This window comes from Aotus nancymaae, unplaced genomic scaffold (assembly GCF_030222135.1).
Source record: "Aotus nancymaae isolate 86718 unplaced genomic scaffold, 86718_ANA_hifiasm-v0.15.2.pri h1tg000018l, whole genome shotgun sequence".
In the NCBI taxonomy this organism is placed as follows: Eukaryota; Metazoa; Chordata; class Mammalia; order Primates; family Aotidae; genus Aotus; species Aotus nancymaae.
The window spans coordinates 25,734,265-25,753,496 of NW_026988430.1; the positions used below are offsets into that span (position 1 = coordinate 25,734,265).

The window sequence follows — 19,232 nt, forward strand, 5'->3', positions numbered from 1 at the left end:
TTAGGGTTAATATTGTTATGTGTGAATTCAATCCTGTCATTTTGGTGCTTGGTGGCTGTTTTGCCCTTTGGTTGATGCAGATTCTTCATTGTGTTGATGCTCTTTACCTTTTCGTGTGTTTTTGGAGTGGCTGGTACTGGTTGTTCTTTTCTATGTGTAGTGCCTCCTTCAGGAGCTCTTGTAGAGCTGGTCTGGTGGTGATGAACTCTCTGAGTTCTTGCTTGTTCACAAAGGATTTTATTTTTCCTTCACTTATGAAGCTTAGTTTGGCTGGCTACGAAATTCTGGGTTGAAAGTTCTTTTCCTTAAGGATGTTGAATATCGGCCCCCACTCTCTTCTGGCCTGTAGGGTTTCTGCTGAGAGATCTGCAGTGAGTCTGATGGGCTTCCCTTTGTGTGTAACCCGACCTTTCTCTCTGGCTGCCCTTAGTATTTTCTCCTTCATTTCAACCCTGGTGAATCTGATGATTATGTGTCTTGGGGTTGCTCTTCTAGAGGAGTATCTTTGTGGTGTTCTCTGTATTTCCTGGACTTGAATCTCGGCCTGCCTTGTTAGGTTGGGGAAGTTTTCCTGGATAATATCCTGAAGAGTATTTTCCAGCTTGGATGCATTCTCTTCATCACATTCAGGTACACCTATCAAACGTAGATTAGGTCTTTTCACATAGTCCCATATTTCTTGTTGACTTTGTTCATTCCTTTTTACCCTGTTTTCTCTAATCTTGCCTTCTCGTTTTATTTCATTGAGTTGATCTTCGACCTCTGATATCCTTTCTTCTGCTTGGTCAATTCGGCTGTTGAAACTTGTGCATGCTTCACGAAGTTCTCGTGTTGTGTTTTTCAGCTCCATCAATTCGCTCATATTCCTCTCTAAGTTGTCCATTCTTGTTAGCATTTCGTCAAGTCTTTTTTCAAGGTTCTTAGTTTCTTTGCATTGGGTTAGAACATGTTCTTTTAGCTCACGGAAGTTTCTTATTATCCACTTTCTGAAAGCTGATTCTGTCATTTCATCACACTCATTCTCCGTCCAGTCTTGTTCCCTTGCTGGTTGGGAGTTGTGATCCCTTGTAGGAGGAGAAGTGTTCTGGTTTTGGGTGTTTTCATCCTTTTTGCGCTGTTTTCTTCCCATCTTTGTGGATTTTTCCACCTGCTGACTTTGTAGTTGTTGTCTTTCTGATTTTGGTAATTTTAAGTCTGCTGTGGCAGAACTCATAAACCCCCTGCTCTTCCCCCCAGGTGTTCTGTCCCAGGGAGTTACTGTTTTATGATGTTCCCCTGTGCGGTTGCTGTTTTCCCTGCCCACAAGGTGGCAGCCTAGTCACACTCAGGTTGCAGAGGCTTCGCTAAGCTGCTGTGGGCTCCACCCAGCTTCCGTGTGAACTTCTGGGTGTAGTTAGAACTGCTTCCGCTATGTTGGCCCGCCCCTGTAGTGACGGAGTCTCTGTAGTGGCGGATTGCCTTGGTAGAGAACAGCAGGGTGCCTATGGAGAACGCCCCTCCTCCACAGAGCTGGACCGTCCCGGTTTCAGTTGTGTTTCAGGTCTTCTTGCTGGGTAAGAGGGGACACCGTCTCATCCGATCTGCCTCCGGAGCCGCTGCGTTGGCTAAAGCCGCGGCTCTGAGATTCGTGGCGCTGGCCTGGCTCCCCGTTTCAGCTCCCCTTGCTGGCTTATAGGGGACTCAGACTCTCTCACTTTATACAGTGAGCCGTTGCCTCAGGGTGCCGGCCCAGCGGCTGCGCCGTTCAAGCCAGCGGCGCCAGCGGCGCTGGCGACCCGTGTGGCTTCTCTGCGTGTGAATCTCCTGTTCTGTGGGCAGTAAAAATCAGTCTGGAAATACGGCATCCACTCACCCTCTGTGCTTTCTCTCGGAGCTGCATTCCCGAGTTCCTCCTAAGCGGCCATCATGAGGAAGTATATTTTTAATAAAAGAGTATTTGCTGTGTGATTATATTCAGTATAAAAGAGTACTTTGAGTGGGAGTATATTTTTAATAAAAGAGTACTTCCTGTGCGATTATATTAAAAATAAAATAGTAGTTCCAGTGTGATTATATTCAATAAAAAAGAGTACTTTGAGAGGGAGTATATTTTTTATAAAAGAGTACTTCCAGTGTGATTATATTCAATATAAAAGAGTACTTTGAGACGGTCTATATTTTATATAAAAGAGTACTTCCTGTGTGATTATATTAAAAATAAAAGAATAGTTTCAGTATGATTATATTCAATATAAAAGAGTACTTTGAGAGGGAGTATATTTTTTATAAAGGAGTACTTACAGTGTGATTATATTCAATATAAAAGAGTACATTGAGAGGGAGTATATTTTTTATAAAAGAGTACTTCCAGTGTGATTATATTCAGTATAAAAGAGTACTTTGAGAGGGAGTATATTTTTAATAAAGGAGTACGTCCAGTGTGATTATATTCAATATAAAAGAGTACATTGAGAGGGAGTATATTTTTTATAAAAGAGTACTTCGTGTGTGATTATATTCAGTATAAAAGAGTACTTTGAGAGGGAGTGTATTTTTTATAAAAGAGTACTTCCTGTGTGATTATATTCAGTATAAAAGAGTACACTGAGAGGGAGTATATTTTTTATAATAGAGGACATACTGAGTGGTGATTTTGCATATAGAAGACTACTTTGAGAGGGTCTATGTTTCTTATAATAGAGTACATCCTGTGTGATTATATTAAAATTAAAAGAGTAGTTCCAGTGTGATTATATTCAATATAAAAGTATTTTGAGAGGGAGTATATTTTTTACAAAAGAGTACTTCCAGTGTGATTATATTCAGTATAGAAGAGTACTTTGAGAGGTTCTATATTTTTTATCAAAGAGTACTTCCTGTGCGATTATATTAAAAATAAAAGAGTAGTTCAAGTGTGATTATATTCAATATAAAAGAGTACTTTGAGAGGGAGTATATTTTTTATAAAAGTGCACTTCCTGTTTGATTATATTAAAAATAAAAGAGTAGTTTCTGTGTGATTATATTCAATATAAAAGAGTACTTTGAGAGGGATTATATTTTTTATATAGGAGTAATTCCAGTGTGATTATATTCAATATAAGAGAGTACATTGAGAGGGAGTATATTTTTTATAAAAGAGTACTTCCTGTGTGATTTAATTCAGTATAAAATGGTACTTTGAGAGGGTCTATATTTTTTATAAAAGAGTACATCCTGTGTGATTATATTAAAAATAAAAGAGTAGTTCCAGTGTGATTATATTCAATATAAAAGAGTACTTTGAGAGGGCGTATATTTTTTATAAAGGAGTACTTCCAGTGTGATTATATTCAATATAAAAGAGTACTTTGAGAGGGAGTATATTATTAAAAAAGAGTACTTGCAGTGTGATTATATTCAATATAAAACAGTACATTGAGTGGGAGTATATTTTTTATAAAAGAGTACTTCGTGTGTGATTATATTCAGTACAAAAGAGTACTTTGAGAGGGAGTATATTTTTTCAAAAAGAGTACTTCCTGTGTGATTATATTCAGTATAAAAGAGTACTTTGAGAGGGAGTATATTTTTTATAAAAGAGTACTTCCAGTGTGATTATATTCAATATAAAACAGTACTTTAAGAGGGAGTACATTTTTTATAAAAGAGTACTTCCTGTGTGATTATATTCAATATAAAAGAGTACTTTGAGAGGGTCTATATTTTTTATAAAAGAGTACTTCCTGTGTGATTATATTCAGTATAAAAGAATACTTTGAGAGGGAGTATATTTTTTATAAAAGTGTACTTCCTGTGTGATTATAATCGGTATAAATGAGTACATTGAGAGGGAGTATATTTTTTATAATAGAGTACATCCAGAGTGGTTATTTTGAATATGAAAGACTACTTTGTGAGGTTCTTTTTTTTTTATAATAGGGCATTTCCTGTGTGATTATATTAAAAATAAAAGAGTAGTTCCAGTGTGATTATATTCAATATAAAAGAGTCCTTTGAGAGGAAGTATATTTTTTATAAAAGAGTACATCCAGTGTGATTATATTCAGTATAAAAGAGTACTTTGAGAGGTCGTATACTTTTTAAAAAAGAGTACTTCCTGTGTGATTATATTCAGTATAAAAGAGTACTTTGAGAGGGAGTATATTTTATATAAAAGAGTACTTCCTGTGTGATTATATTCAGTATAAAAGAGTACTTTGAGAGGGAGTATATTTTTCATAAAAGAGTACTTCCAGGTTGATTATATTCAATATAAAAGAGTACTTTGAGAGGGAGTATATTTTTATAAAAGAGTAATTCCAGTGTGATTATATTCAGTATAAAAGAGTACATTGAGAGGGAGTATATTTTTTATAAAAGAGTACTTCCAGTGTGATTATATTCAGTATAAAAGAGTACTTTGAGAGGGAGTATATTTTTTATAAAAGAGTACTTCTAGTGTGATTATATTCAATATAAAAGAATACATTGAGAGGGAGTATATTTTTTATAAAAGAGTACTTCCAGTGTGATAATATACAATATAAAAGAGTACTTTGAGAGGGAGTACATTTTTTATAAAAGTGTACTTCCAGTGTGATTATATTCTGTATAAAAGAGTACATTGAGATTGAGTATATTTTGTACAATAGAGTATATCCTGTGTGGTTATATTCAATATAAAAGAGTACTTTGAGAGGGTCTATGTTTTTTATAATAGAGTACTTCCAGTGTGATTGTATTAAAAATAAAAGAGTAGTTCCAGTGTGATTATATTCAATATAAAAGAGTATTTTGAGAGGGAGTATATTTTTTATAAAAGAGTACTTCCAGTGTGATTATATTCAGTATGAAAGAGTACTTTGAGAGGGAGTATTTTTTTTATAAAAGAGTACTTCCAGTGTGATTATATTCAATATAAAAAAGTAATTTGAGAGGTTCTATATTTTTTATAAAAGAGTACTTCCTGTGTGATTATATTAAAAATAAAAGAGTAGTTCCAGTGTGATTATATTCAATATAAAAGAGTACTTTGAGAGGGAGTATATTTTTTATAAAAGAGTACTTCCAGTGTGATTATATTCAATATAAAAGAGTACATTGAGAGGGAGTATATTTTTTATAAAAGAGTACTTCCTGTCTGATTATATACAGTATAAAAGAGTAGTTTGAGAGGGAGTATATTTTTTATAAAAGAGTACTTTCTGTCTGATTATATTCATTATAAAAGAGTACTTTGGGAGGGAGTATATTTTTTATAAAAGAGTACAACCAGTGTGATTATATTCAATATAAAAGAGTACTTTGAGAGGGAGAGTATTTTTTATAAAAGAGTACTTCCAGTGTGATTATATTCAATACAAAAGAGTATTTTGAGAGGGTCTATATTTTTTATAAAAGAGTACTTCCTGAGTGATTACACTAAAAAAAAAAGATTAGTTCCAGTGTGATTATATTCAATATAAAAGAGTACTTTGAGAGGGAGTATATTTTTTATAAAAGAGTACTTCCAGTGTGATTATATTCAATATAAAAGAGCACTTTGAGAAGGTCTATATTTTTTATAAAAGTGTATTTCCTGTTTGATTATAATGAAAATAAAAGTGTAGTTCCTGTGTGATTATATTCAATATAAAAGAGTAGTTTGAGAGGGATTATATTTTTTATAAAACAGTAATTCCAGTGTGATTATATTCAATTTAATAGAGTTCATTGAGAGGGAGTATAATTTTTATAAGAGAGTACTTCCAGTGTGATTATATTAAAAATTAAAGAGTACTTCCAGTGTGATTATATTCAGTATAAAAGGGTACTTTGAGAGGGTCTTTTTTTTTTATAAACGAGTACCTCCTGTGTGATTATATTAAAAATAAAAGAGTAGTTCCAGTGTGATTATATTCAGTATAAAAGCGTACTTTGAGAGGGAGTATATTTTTATAAAAGAGTACTTCCAGTGTGATTATATTCAATATAAAAGAGTACATTGAGAGGGAGTATATTTTTCATAAATGAGTAGTTCCTGTCTGATTATATTCAGTATAAAAGAGTACTTTGAGAGGGAGTATATTTTTTATAAAAGAGTACATCCAGTGTGATTATATTCAATATAAAAGAGTACTTTGAGAGGGAGTATATTTTTTATAAAAGAGTACTTCCAGTGTGATTATATTCAATACAAAAGAGTATTTTGAGTGTCTATATTTTTTATAAAAGAGTACTTCCTGAGTGAGTATACTAAAAATAAAAGAGTAGTTCCAGAGTGATTATATTCAATATAAAAGAGTACGTTGAGAGGGAGTATATTTTTTTTAAAAGAGTACTTCCAGTGTGATTATATTCAGTATAAAAGAGTATATTGAGAGGGAGTATATTTTTTATAAAAGAGTACTTCCAGTGCGATTATATTCAGTATAAAAGAGCACTTTGAAAGGTTCTATATTTTTTATAAAAGTGTACTTCCTGTGTGACTATAATAAAAATAAAAGTGTAGTTCCTGTGCGATTGTATTCATTATAAAAGAGTACTTTGAGAGGGACTATTTTTTTTATAAAAGAGTACTTCCAGTGTGATTATATTCAATATAAAAGAGCACATTGAGAGGGAGTATATTTTTTATAAAAGAGCACTTACGGTGTGATTATATTCAATATAAAAGAGTAGTTTGAGAGGGTCTATATTTATTATAAAAGAGTACTTCCTGTGTGATTATATTAAAAATAAAAGAGTAGTTCCAGTGTGATTATATTCAGTATAAAAGAGTACATTGGCAGGGAGTATATTTTTTATAAAAGAGTACTTCCTGTGTGATTATATTCAGTATAAAAGAGTACTTTGAGAGGAAGAATATTTTTTATAAAAGAGTACTTCCTGTGTGATTATATACAGTATAAAAGAGTACTTTGAGAGGGTGTATATTTTTAATAAAAGAGTACTTCCAGGGTGATCATATTCAATATAATAGAGCACATTGAAAGGGAGTATATTTTTTATAAAAGAGTAGTTCCTGTGTGATTATATTCAGTATGAAAGAGTACTTTGAGAGGAAGTATATTTTTTATAAAAGAGTACTTCCTGTGTGATTATATTCAGTATAAAAGAGTACTCTGAGAGGGAGTAAATTTTTTATAAAAGAGTACTTCCAGTGTGATTATAATCAATATGAAAGAGTACTTGAGAGGGTCTATATTTTTATAAAAGAGTACATCCTGTGTGACTATATTAAAAAAAAAGAGTAGTTCCAGTGTGATTATATTCAATATAAAAGAGTATTTTGAGATGGTCCATGTTTTTTATAAAAGAGTGCTTTCTATGTGATTATATTCAGTATAAAAGAGTACTTTGAGAGGGAGTATAATTTTTATAAAAGAGTAATTCCAGTGTGATTATATTCAATATAAAAGAGTACTTTGAGAGGGAGTATATTTTTTATAAAAGAGTACTTCTAGTGTGATTATATTCAATATAAAAGAGTACTTTGTGAGGGAGTATATTTTTATAAAAGAGTACTTCCTGTGTGATTATATTCAATATAATAGAGTAATTTGAGAGGGTCTATATTTTTTATAAAAGAGTACTTCCTGTCTGATTATATTCAGTATAAAAGAGTACTTTGAGAGGGAGTATATTTTTTATAAAAGAGTACAACCAGTGTGATTATGTTCAATATAAAAGAGTACTTTGAGAGGGAGTATATTTTTTATAAAAGAGTACTTCTACTGTGATTATATTCAATATAAAAGAATACTTTGAGAGGGAGTATATTTTTTATAAAAGAGTACTTCCAGTGTGATTATATTCAATACAAAAGAGTATTTTGAGAGGGTCTATATTTTTTATAAAAGAGTACTTCCTGAGTGATTATACTAAAAATGAAAGATTAGTTCCAGTGTGATTATATTCAATATGAAAGAGTACATTGAGAGGGAGTATATTTTTTATAAAAGAGTACTTCCAGTGTGATTATATTCAGTATGAAAGAGTACTTTGAGAGGGAGTATATTTTTTATAAAAGAGTAATTTCAGTGTGATTATATACAATATAAAAGAGTACTTTGAGAGGGAGTATGTTTTTTATAAAAGAGTACATCTAGTGTGATTATATTCAATATAAAAGAGTACTTTGGGAAGGAGTGTATTTTTATAAAAGAGTACTTCCAGTGTGATTATATTCAATTTAAAAGAGTAATTTGAGAGGGTCTATATTTTTTATAAAAGAGTACTTACTGTGTGATTATATTAAAAATAAAAGAGTAGTTCCAGTGTGATAATATTCAATATAAAAGAGTACTTTGAGAGGGAGTATATTTTTTATATAAGAGTACTTCCAGTGTGATTATATTCAGTATAAAAGAGTACATTGAGAGGGAGTATATTTTTTATAATAGAGTACATCCTGTGTGGTTATATTCAATATAAAAGAGTACTTTGAGAGGGTCTATGTTTTTTATAATAGAGTACTTCCAGTGTGATTATATTAAAAATAAAAGAGTAGTTCCAGTGTGATTATATTCAATATAAAAGAGAAGTTTGAGAGGGAGTATATTTTTTATAAAAGAGTTCTTCCAGTGTGATTATATTCAATATAAATGAATACTTTGAGACGGAGTATATTTTTCATAAAAGAGTACTTCCAGTGTGATTATATTCAATATAAAAGAGTCCTTTGAGAGGATCTATATTTTTTATAAAAGAGTACTTCCTGTGTGATTATATAAAAAATAAAAGAGTAATTCCAGTGTGATTATATTCAATATAAACGAGTACTTTGAGAGGGATTATAATTTTTATAAAAGAGTACTTCCAGTGTCATTATATTCAGTATAGAAGAGTACATTGAGAGGGAGTATATTTTTTATAATAGAGTACATCCAGTGTGGTTATCTTCAATATAACAGAGTACTTTTAGAGGGTCTATGTTTTTTATAATAGAGTACTTCCTCTGTGATTATATTAAAAATAAAAGAGTAGTTTCAGTGTGATTATATTCAATATAAAAGGGTACTTTGAGAGAGAGTGTATTTTTTATAAAAGAGTACTTCCTGTGTGATTATATTCAGTATAAAAGAGTACTTTGAGAGGGAGTATATTTTTTATAAAAGAGTAATTCCTGGGTGGTAATATGCAGTAGAAAAGAGTACTTTGAGAGGGAGTATATTTTTTATAAAAGAGTACTTCCAGTGTGATTATATTCAGTATGAAAGAGTACTTTGAGAGGGAGTATATTTTTTATAATAGAGTACTTCCAGTGTGATTATATTCAATATGAAAGAGTACATTGAGAGGGAGTATATTTTTTATAAATGAGTACTTCCTGTCTGATTATATTCAGTATAAAAGCGTACATTGAGAGGGAGTATATTTTTTATAAAAGTGTACAACCAGCTGTGATTATATTCAATATAAAAGAGTATTTTGAGAGGGAGTGTATTTTTTATAAAAGAGTACTTCCAGTGTGATTATATTCAATATAAAAGAGTGCTTTGAGAGGTAGTATATTTTTTATAAAAGAGTACTTCCAGTGTGATTATATTCAATATAAAAGAGTACTTTGAGAGGTAGAATATTTTTTATAAAAGAGTACTTCCAATTAGATTATATTCAGTATAAAAGAATACATTGAGAGGGTCTATATTTTTTATGAAAGAGTACTTCCTTTGTGATTATATTAAAAATAAAAGAGTAGTTCCAGTGTGATTATATTCAATATAAAAGAGTACTTTGAGAGGGAGTATATTTTTATAAAAGAGTAATTCCAGTGTGATTATATTCAATATAAAAGGGTACATTGAGAGGGAGTATATTTATTATAAAAGAGTACTTCCTGTGTGATTATATTCAGTATAAAAGAGTATTTTGAGAGGGAGTATTTTATTTATAAAAGAGTACTTCCTGTTTGATTATATTCAGTATAAAAGAGTACTTTGAGAGGGAGTATATTTTTTATAAAAGAGTACTTCCAGTGTGATTATATTCAATATAAAAGAGTACTTTGAGAGGGTGCATATTTTTAATAAAAGAGTACTTCCAGTTTGATTATATTCAATATAAATGAGTACATTGATAGGGAGTATATTTTTTAAAAAAGAGTTTTTCCTGTGTGATTACATTCAGTATAAAAGAGTAATTTGAGAGGGAGAATATTTTTTATAAAAGAGTACTTCTTGTGTGATTGTATTCAGCATAAAAGAGTACTTTGAGAGGGAGTATATTTTTTATAAAAGAGTATTTCCAGTGTGATTATATTCAATATAAAAGAGTACTTTGAGAGGGTGTATATTTTTTATAAAAGAGTACTTCCAGTGTGATTATATTCAATATAAAAGAGTAGTTTGAGAGGGTCTATATTTTTTATAAAAGAGTACTTCCAGTGTGATTATATTCAGTATAAAAGAGTACATTGAGAGGGAGTATATTTTTCATAATAGAGTACATCCAGTGTGGTTATATTCAATATAAAAGAGTACTTTTAGAGGGTCTATGTTTTTTATAATAGAATACTTCCTGGGTGATTATATTAAAAATAAAAGAGTAGTTCCATTGTGATTATATTCAATATGAAAGAGAATTTTGAGAGGGAGTATATTTTTTATAAAATAGTACTTCCAGTGTGATTATATTCAGTATTAAAGAGTACTTTGAGAGGGTCTATATTTTTTATTAAAGAGTACTTCCTGTGTGATTATATTAAAAATAAAGGAGTAGTTCCAGTGTGATTATATTCAATATAAAATAGTACTTTGCGATGGAGTATATTTTTTATAAAAGAGTCCTTCCAGTGTGATTATATTCAATATAATTGAGTACATTGAGAGGGAGTATATTTTTTACAAAAGAGTACTTCCTGTGTGTTTATATTCAGTATAAAAGAGTACTTTGAGAGGGAGTATATTTTTTATAAAAGAGTACATCCTGTGTGATTTTATTCAGTATAAAAGAGTACTTGGATAGGGAGTGTATTTTTTATAAAAGAGTACTTCCACTGTGATTATATTCAATATAAAGAGTAATTTGAGAGGGTCTATATTTTTTATAAAATGGTACTTCCTCTGTGATTATATTAAAAATAAAATAGTAGTTCCAGTGTGATTACATTCAATATAAAAGAGTACTTTGAGAGGGAGTATATTTTTTATAAAAGAGTACTTCCAGTGTGATTATATTCAATATAAAAGAGTAATTTGAGAGACAGTATATTTTTTATAAAAGAGTACTTCCAGTGTGATTATATTCAATATAAAAGAGTAATTTGAGAGACAGTATATTTTTTATAAAAGAGTACTTCCAGTGTGATTATATTCAATATAAAAGAGTACTTTGAGAGGGTCTATATTTTATATAAAAGAGTAATTCCTGTGTGATTATATTAAATATAAAAGAGTAGTTCCAGTGTGATTATATTCAATATAAAAGAGTACTTTGAGAGGGAGTATATTTATTATAATAGAGTACTTTCTGTGTGATTATATTCTGTATAAAAGAGTAAATTGAGAGGGAGTATATTTTTTATAAAAGAGTACTTCCTGTGTGATTATATTAAATATAAAAGAGTAGTTCCAGTGTGATTATATTCAATATAAAAGAGTACTTTGAGAGGGAGTATATTTTTTATAAAAGAGTACTTCCTGTGTGATTTTATTCAGTATAAAAGAGTACATTGAGAGGGAGTATATATATATATATATATATATATATATATTTTTTTACGGTTTAAGTGGATTGTTATTATTAATTTATAATGAAATAGTTTTTGAATGACTTAACACAAGAACCTAGAGATAACATCACAATTGCACTGTTATAAAGTTTAAAGGCCTGTTTTGCACTGAGGATGCTACACAGCCACTAGCCTTTTTATTTTGGTCTTATTAACAGAAATACTGACTTAGTGAAATTACAAACATAGGCCTCTTAATAGCTTTTTACCGGTCTGAACTTTTGCTTTCAATACCAAATAGTATCTGACAAACATGCTCACTTTTGTGCTTCTTGAGAAATTCTAAGAACTGGCCCAGATTCATGTGATAGTCATTCCGTAATCCATAGTCACCATGGGCATCAAGGAGTAATTCTTCAAAAGAATGGAATAGGCGCAGGTCCTCGCCATTTCCTTCTGTTTCCACACTTTCAGCATGCTTACAGGAAATGTGCTTCCAATTAGGGTACCTAATTGTATGCCAGAACTCCTCACAGTGCTCTTTAAAACCCTCCACACAGATTATACCAGGCTTTCCTGTCATGCAAAATCCAGTCACATCTAACCTTTTCCCAACATCCAAAATCTTTTTCCTTAGGTCCTGCTGATATATATGGTGACTGTAGATCCACATTCGGAGGAATGTGTTCTTGACTGGCTTTGCTTGTGTAGATGGTTCATATACAAGCTTTCTATTCAGGAAATAGGATGCACTGTTGTCCTGTAGCCACTGGATTGCTGCACATATACAGAGCTCACCTGGATCAAAAGTCCCTATGTAAGAAGTGAGATCTTTGTTGAGAAGTAGCTGCTGATGTCTGTCAAGTTCAGATGACCGTCCAAAAAGCTGCAATGCTACATAGGGGTAGCTGTGAGGCATGGTCACTTGCAAATCAATTTTTACCTTGGGCTCCTCAATCTGGAGTGTAATTACAAATTCGATTTTTGGTGGCAGCGCCTCCCTTGTGCCTTCCAAATACCTCTTTATATTCGTCAGGGCATTTACATCTTCCAGTTTTACTTGTCCTTGGTTAGGAAACATAGAAAACAGCATTTTGAGAGGGAGTATATTTTTTATAATAGAGTACTTTCTGTGTGATTATATTCTGTATAAAAGAGTAAATTGAGAGGGAGTATATTTTTTATAAAAGAGTACTTCCTGTGTGATTATATTAAAAATAAAAGAGTAGTTCCAGTGTGATTATATTCAATATAAAAGAATAATTTGAGAGGGAGTATATTTTTTATAAAAGAGTACTTCCAGTGTGATTATATTCAGTATAAAAGAGTACTTTGTGAGAAGGTATATTTTTTATAAAAGAGTATTTCCAGGGTGATTATATTCAATATAAAAGAATACTTTCAGAGTGTCTATATTTTTTATAAAAGAGTACATCCTGTGTGATTATATTAAAAATAAAAAGTAGTTCCAGTATGATTTTATTCAATATAAAAGAGTACTTTGAGAGGGAGTATATTTTTTATAAAAGAGTACTTCCAGTGTGATTATATTCAATATGATAGAGTACATTGAGAGGGAGTATATTTTTTATAAAAGAGTACTTCCTGTGTGATAATATTCAGTAGAAAAGAGTACATTGAGAGGGAGTATATTTTTTATAAAAGAATACCTCCTGTGTGTTTATATTCAGTATAAAAGAGTACTTTGAGAGGGAGTATATTTTTTATAAAAGAGTAATTCCAGTGTGATTATATTCAATATAAAAGAGTACTTTGAGAGGGAGTATATTTTTTATAAAAGAGTAATTTCAGTGTGATTATATTCAATATAAAAGAGTACTTTGAGAGGGTCTATATTTTTTGTAAAAGAGTACTTCCTGTGTGATTATATTAAAAATAAAAGAGTAGTTCCAGTGTGATTATATTCAATATAAAAGAGTACTTTGAGAGGGAGTATATTTTTATAAAAGAGTACTTCCTGTGTGATTATATTCAGTATAAAAGAGTATATCGAGAGGGAGTATATTTTTTATAATAGAGTACATCCAGTGTGGTTATATTCAATATAAAGGAGAATTTTGAGAGGGTCTATGTTTTTTATAATAGAGTACTTCCTGTGTGATTATATTGAAAATAAAAGAATAGTTCCAGTGTGATTATATTCATTATAAAAGAGTAGTTTGAGAGGGAGTATATTTTTTATAAAAGAGTACTTCCAGTGAGATTATATTCAGTATAAAAGAGTACATTGAGAGGGTCTATATTTTTTTAAAAGAGTACTTCCTGTGTGATTATATTCAATATAAAAGAGTACTTTGAGAGGGAGTATATTTTTAATAAAAGAGTACTTCCAGTTTGATTATATTCAATATAAATGAGTACATTGAGAGGGAGTATATTTTTTAAAAAAGAGTTTTTCCTGTGTGATTACATTCATTATAAAAGAGTAATTTGAGAGGGAGAATATTTTTTATAAAACAGTACTTCTTGTGTGATTCTATTCAGCATAAAAGAGTACTTTGAGAGGGAGTGTATTTTTTATATAAGAGGACATCCAGTGTGATTACATTCAGTATAAAACAGAACATTGAGAGGGAGTATATTTTTAATAATAGAGTACATCCAGTTTGCTTATATTCAATATAAAAGAATATTTTGAGAGGGTCTATGTTTTTTAAAATAGAGTAGTTCCCGTGTGATTATATTAAAAATAAAAGAGTAGTTCCAGTGTGATTATATTCAATATAAAAGAGTACTTTGAGAGGGAGTATATTTTTTATAAAAGAGTACTTCCAGTGTGATTATAATTAGTATAAAATAGTACTTTGAGAGGGAGTATATTTTTTATAAAAGAGTATTTCCAGTGTGATTATATTCAATATAAAAGAGTACATTGAGTGGGTCTATGTTTTTTATAAAAGAGTACTTCCTGTGTGATTATATGAAAAATAAAAGAGTAGTTCCAGTGTGATTATAATCAATATAAAGAGTACTTTGAGAGGGAGTATATTTTTTAATGAAAGAGTACTTCCAGTGTGATTATATTCAATATAAAAGAGTACATTGAGAGGGAGTATATTTTTTATAAAAGAGTATTTCCAGTGTGATTATATTCAGTATAAAAGAGTACATTTAGAGGGAGTATATTTTTTATAAAAGAGTACTTCCTGTATGATTAAATTCAGTATAAAAGAAAACTTTGAGAGGGAGTATATTTTTTATAAAAGAGTACTCCCTGTGTGATTATATTCAGTATAAAAGAGTACTTTGAGAGTTAGTATATTTTTTATAAAAGAGTACTTCCAGTGTGATTATATTCAGTATAAAAGAGTACTTTGAGAGGGAGTATATTTTTTATACAAGATTATTTCCAGTGTGATTATATTCAATATAAAAGAGTACATTGAGAGGGAGTATATTTTTTATAAAAGAGTAATTCCTGTGTGATTATATTCAGTAGAAAAGAGTACTTTGAGAGGGAGTATAATTTTTATAAAAGAGTAGTTCCTGTGTGATTATATACAGTATAAAAGAGTACTTTGAGCGGGAGTATATTTTTTATAAAAGAGTACTTCCGGTGTGTTTCTATTCAGTATAAAAGAGTACTTTGAGAGGCAGTATATTTTTTATAAAAGAGTACTCCCTGTTTGATTATATTCAGTATAAAATCGTACTTTGAGCGTTAGTATATTTTTTATAAAAGAGTACTTCCAGTGTGATTATATTCAGTATAAAAGAGTACTTTGAGTGGGAGTATATTTTTTAAAAAGGAGTACTTCCTGTGTGATTATATTCAATATAAAAGAATACTTCCAGTGTGATTATATTCAATATGAAAGTGTACTGTGAGAGAGAGTATATTTTTTAGAAAAGAGTACTTCCTGTGTCATTATATTCAATATAAAAGAGTGCTTTGAGAGGGAGTATATTTTTTATAAAAGAGTACTTCCAGTGTGATTATATTCAATATAAAAGAGTACTTTGAGAGGGAGTATATATTTTATAAAAGAGTACTCCCTGTGTGATTATATTCAGTATAAAAGAGTACTTTGAGAGGGAGAATATTTTTTTTTAAAGAGTACTCCCAGTGTGATTATATTCAATATAAAACATAACATTGAGAGGGAGTACATTTTTTATAAAAGAGTATTTCGAGTGTGGTTTTATTCAATATAAAAGAGTAATTCCAGTTTGAATATATTCAAGAAAAAATGGTACTTGGAGAAGGAGTACATTTTTTATAAAAGAGTACTTCCTGTTCAAATATATTCAGTATAAAAGAGTACATGGAGACGCAGTATATTTTTTATAAAAGAGTACTTCCGGTGTGATTATGTCCAATATAAAAGAGTATTTTCAGAATGAGTCTTTTTTTTATATAAGAGTACTTCCAAAGTGGTTATAATCAATATAAAATAGTAATTCCGGTGTGATTACATTCAATATAAAAGATTACCTGGAGAGGGAGTATATTTTTTAAGAAACAGTACTACCTGTGTGATTACATTCAATATAAAAGAGTAATTCCAGTGTGATTGTGTTCAATATAAAATAGTACTTCCAGTTTGATTATATTCAATATTAAAGAGTACTTCCTGTGTGGTTATATTCAAAGTAAAAGATTTCTTCCAGTGTGATTATATTTAATATAAAAGAGTGCTTAGAGAGGGAGTATATTTTTTATAAATGAGTATTTCCAGTGTGATTATATTCAATATAAAGAGTACTTGGAGAGGGAGTATATTTTTTATAAAAGAGCACTTCTTGTGTGATTAAACACAATATAAAAGTGTACTTTGAGAGGGAGTATATTTTTTATACAAGAGTTCTTCCAGTGTGATTGTATTCAATATCAATGAGTACTTGGAGAGAGAGTATAGATTTTATAAAAGAGTACATCCTGTCTGTTTATATTCAATATAAAAGAGTACTATGAGAGGGCGTATTTTTTTATAAAAGCGTACTTCCATTGTGATTATATTCAGTATAAAAAAGTACTTGGAGAGGGAGTATATTTTTTATAAAAGAGTACATCCTGTGTTATTATATTCAATTTAAAAGAGTATTTTGTGAGGGAGTATATTTTTTATAAAAGAGTACTTCCTGTGTGATTATATTCAGTATAAAAGAGTACTTCCAGTTTTGTTAAATTCGTTATAAAACAGTATATTGACAGGGAGTATATTTTTCATAAAAGAATACTTCCTGTGTGATTATATTCAATATAAATGAGTGTTTCCAGTGTGATTATATTCAATATAAAAGAGTACATTGAGAGGAAGTATATATTTTATAAAAGAGTACTTCCTGTGTGATTATGTTCAGTATAAAAGAGTACTTCCAGTTTTATTAAATTCGTTATAGAAGAGTATATTGAGAGGGAGTATATTTTTTATAATAGAATACTTCCTGTGTGATTATATTCAATATAAAAGAGTACTTTGAGAGGGACTATATTTTTTATAAAAGAGTAATTCCAGTGTGAGTATATTCAATATAAAATAGTATTTCCAGTGTGATTATATTCATTATAAGAGTACTTGAGAGGGTGTATATTTTTTATGCAACAGTAATTCCTGTGTGATTATATTCAATATAAAACAGAAATTTTAGAGGGAGTTTATTTTTTATAATAGAGTATCTCCAGTGTGTTTATATTCAATCTAAAGGAGTTATTCCAGTGTGACTATATTCAATAAAAAATAGTACTTGGAAAAGGAGTACATTTTTCATAAAATAGTACTTCCTCTTTGAATATATTCAGCATAAAAGACTTCTTGGAGAGGCAGTATATTTTTTATAAAAGAATACTTCCAGTGTGATTATACTCAATATAAAAGAGTACATTGACAGAGAGTCTTTTTTATATAATGAGTACTTCCAATGTGGTTAATTCCATATAAAAGAGTAATTCCTGTGTGATTATATTCAATATGAAGAGTACTTGGAGAGGGAGTATATTTCTTATCAAATAGTACATTCTGTGTGATTATATTCAATATAAAAGAGTACTATGAGATGGAGTATTTTTTTTATTAAACTGTACTTCCAGTGTGATTATATTTAATAAAAAAGAGTAGTTAGACAGGGAGTATATTTTTTATGAAAGAGTATTTCCTGTGTGATTATATTCAATTTAAAGAGTACTTTGAGAGGGAGTATATTTTTTATAAAAGAGTAGTTCCTGTGTGATTATATTCAAAATAAAAGAGTACTTTGAGAGGCAATATATTTTTTATAAAAGAGGACGTTGAGTTTCATTACATTAATATAAAAGAATACTCTGAGAGGGAGTATATTTTTTATAAATGAGTACTTTCAGTTTGATTATATTCAATATAATAGTGTACTTTCAGAGGGAATATATTTTTTATAAAAATGTGTTTTGAGTGTGATTATATTAAATATAAATGTCTACTTTGATAGGGAGTATATTTTGTATAAAAGAGTACCTCCTGTGTGCTTATGTCCAATATAAAAGAGTACTTTGTAAAGGGGTCTATTTTTTAAAAAAGAGTACTTTGAGTGTGATTATATTGAATATATAAGAGTATTTTGAGTGTGATTATATTCAATATAAAAAAGTACTTTGAGAGTTAGTATATTTTTTATAAGAGAGTACTTCCAGTATGGTTATATTCTGTAAAAATGAGTACTTTGAGAGGGAGTACATTTTTTATAAAAGAGTATATTGAGTGTGATTATATTCAACATAACTGAGTACTTTGAGAGGCAGTATGTTTTTTATAAAAGAGTCCCTCCAGTGTGATTATATTGAATATAAAAGAGTACTTTTAGAGGGAGTATATTTTTTATTAAAGTACTTCCATTGGGATTATATTGAATATAAAAGTGTGTTTTGAGTGTATTTATATTCAATATAAAAGAGTATTTTGAGACGGTGTATATTTATTATAAATGAGTACTTCCTTTGTGATTATATTCAATTTAAAGCAGTAATTTGAGTGTATTTATATTCAACATAAAAGAGTACATTGTGACGGAGTTTATTTTTTTAAATGTGCACTTCCAGTGTGATTATATTCAATATAAAAGAGTACTTTGAGAGGGATTATACTTTTTATAAAAGAGTACATCCAGTTTGATTATATTCAACATAAAAGAGTACTTTGAGAGGCAGTATATGATTTATAAAAGAGTAATCCTGTGTGATTATATTCAATATAAAAGTGTACTTTGAGAGGGAGTATATTTTTTATATTAGTGTAGTTCCAGGTTGATTATATTCAATATAAAATAGTACTTTGAGAGGGAGTATATTTTTTATAAAAGAGTACCACCAGTGTGATTATATTCAATATAATTGAGTACTTTCAGTCCATTTATATTCAATATAAAAGAGTACCTTTGTGTATTTATATTCAATACACAAGAGTACATTGCGAAGGTGTATATTTATTATAAATGGGTTCTTCCAGTGTGATTATATTCAATATAAAAGAGAATAATTGGAGGCGGTATATTTTTTTTAAAAGAGTATTTGTAATGTGATTATATTCAATATAAAAGAGTGCTCTGAGTGTATTTACATTCAATATAAAAGAGTACTTTGAGTGTGTTTTTATTCAAATATAAAAGAGTATTTTGAGAGGGAGTA

At 29.6% G+C, this 19,232-nt stretch overlaps 1 protein-coding gene across 1 annotated transcript; it reads right to left on the reverse strand.

Moving 5' to 3' along the window:
* Positions 1-11,879: 11,879 nt before the first annotated feature.
* On the reverse strand, positions 11,880-19,015 carry LOC135275706 (RWD domain-containing protein 2A-like). The gene is made up of 2 exons (XM_064378060.1): positions 18,981-19,015; positions 11,880-12,744 (listed from the first exon to the last, which is right to left on the reverse strand). The coding sequence occupies exons 1-2, from the start codon at positions 19,013-19,015 to the stop codon at positions 11,880-11,882; spliced, it is 900 nt and encodes a 299-aa protein (XP_064234130.1).
* Between the last annotated feature and the right edge of the window lie 217 nt (positions 19,016-19,232).

Bases quoted from the DNA above. Each gene is read 5' to 3' on its own strand.
- LOC135275706 (XM_064378060.1), bottom strand. From the start codon at position 19,015: ATGTACTCTTGTGTATTGAATATAAATACACAAAG. The intron at 12,745-18,980 runs GTACTCTTTTAT...ATAATCACACAG, and splicing joins TTGAATATAAATACACAAAG to AAAGTACTCTATTATAAAAA.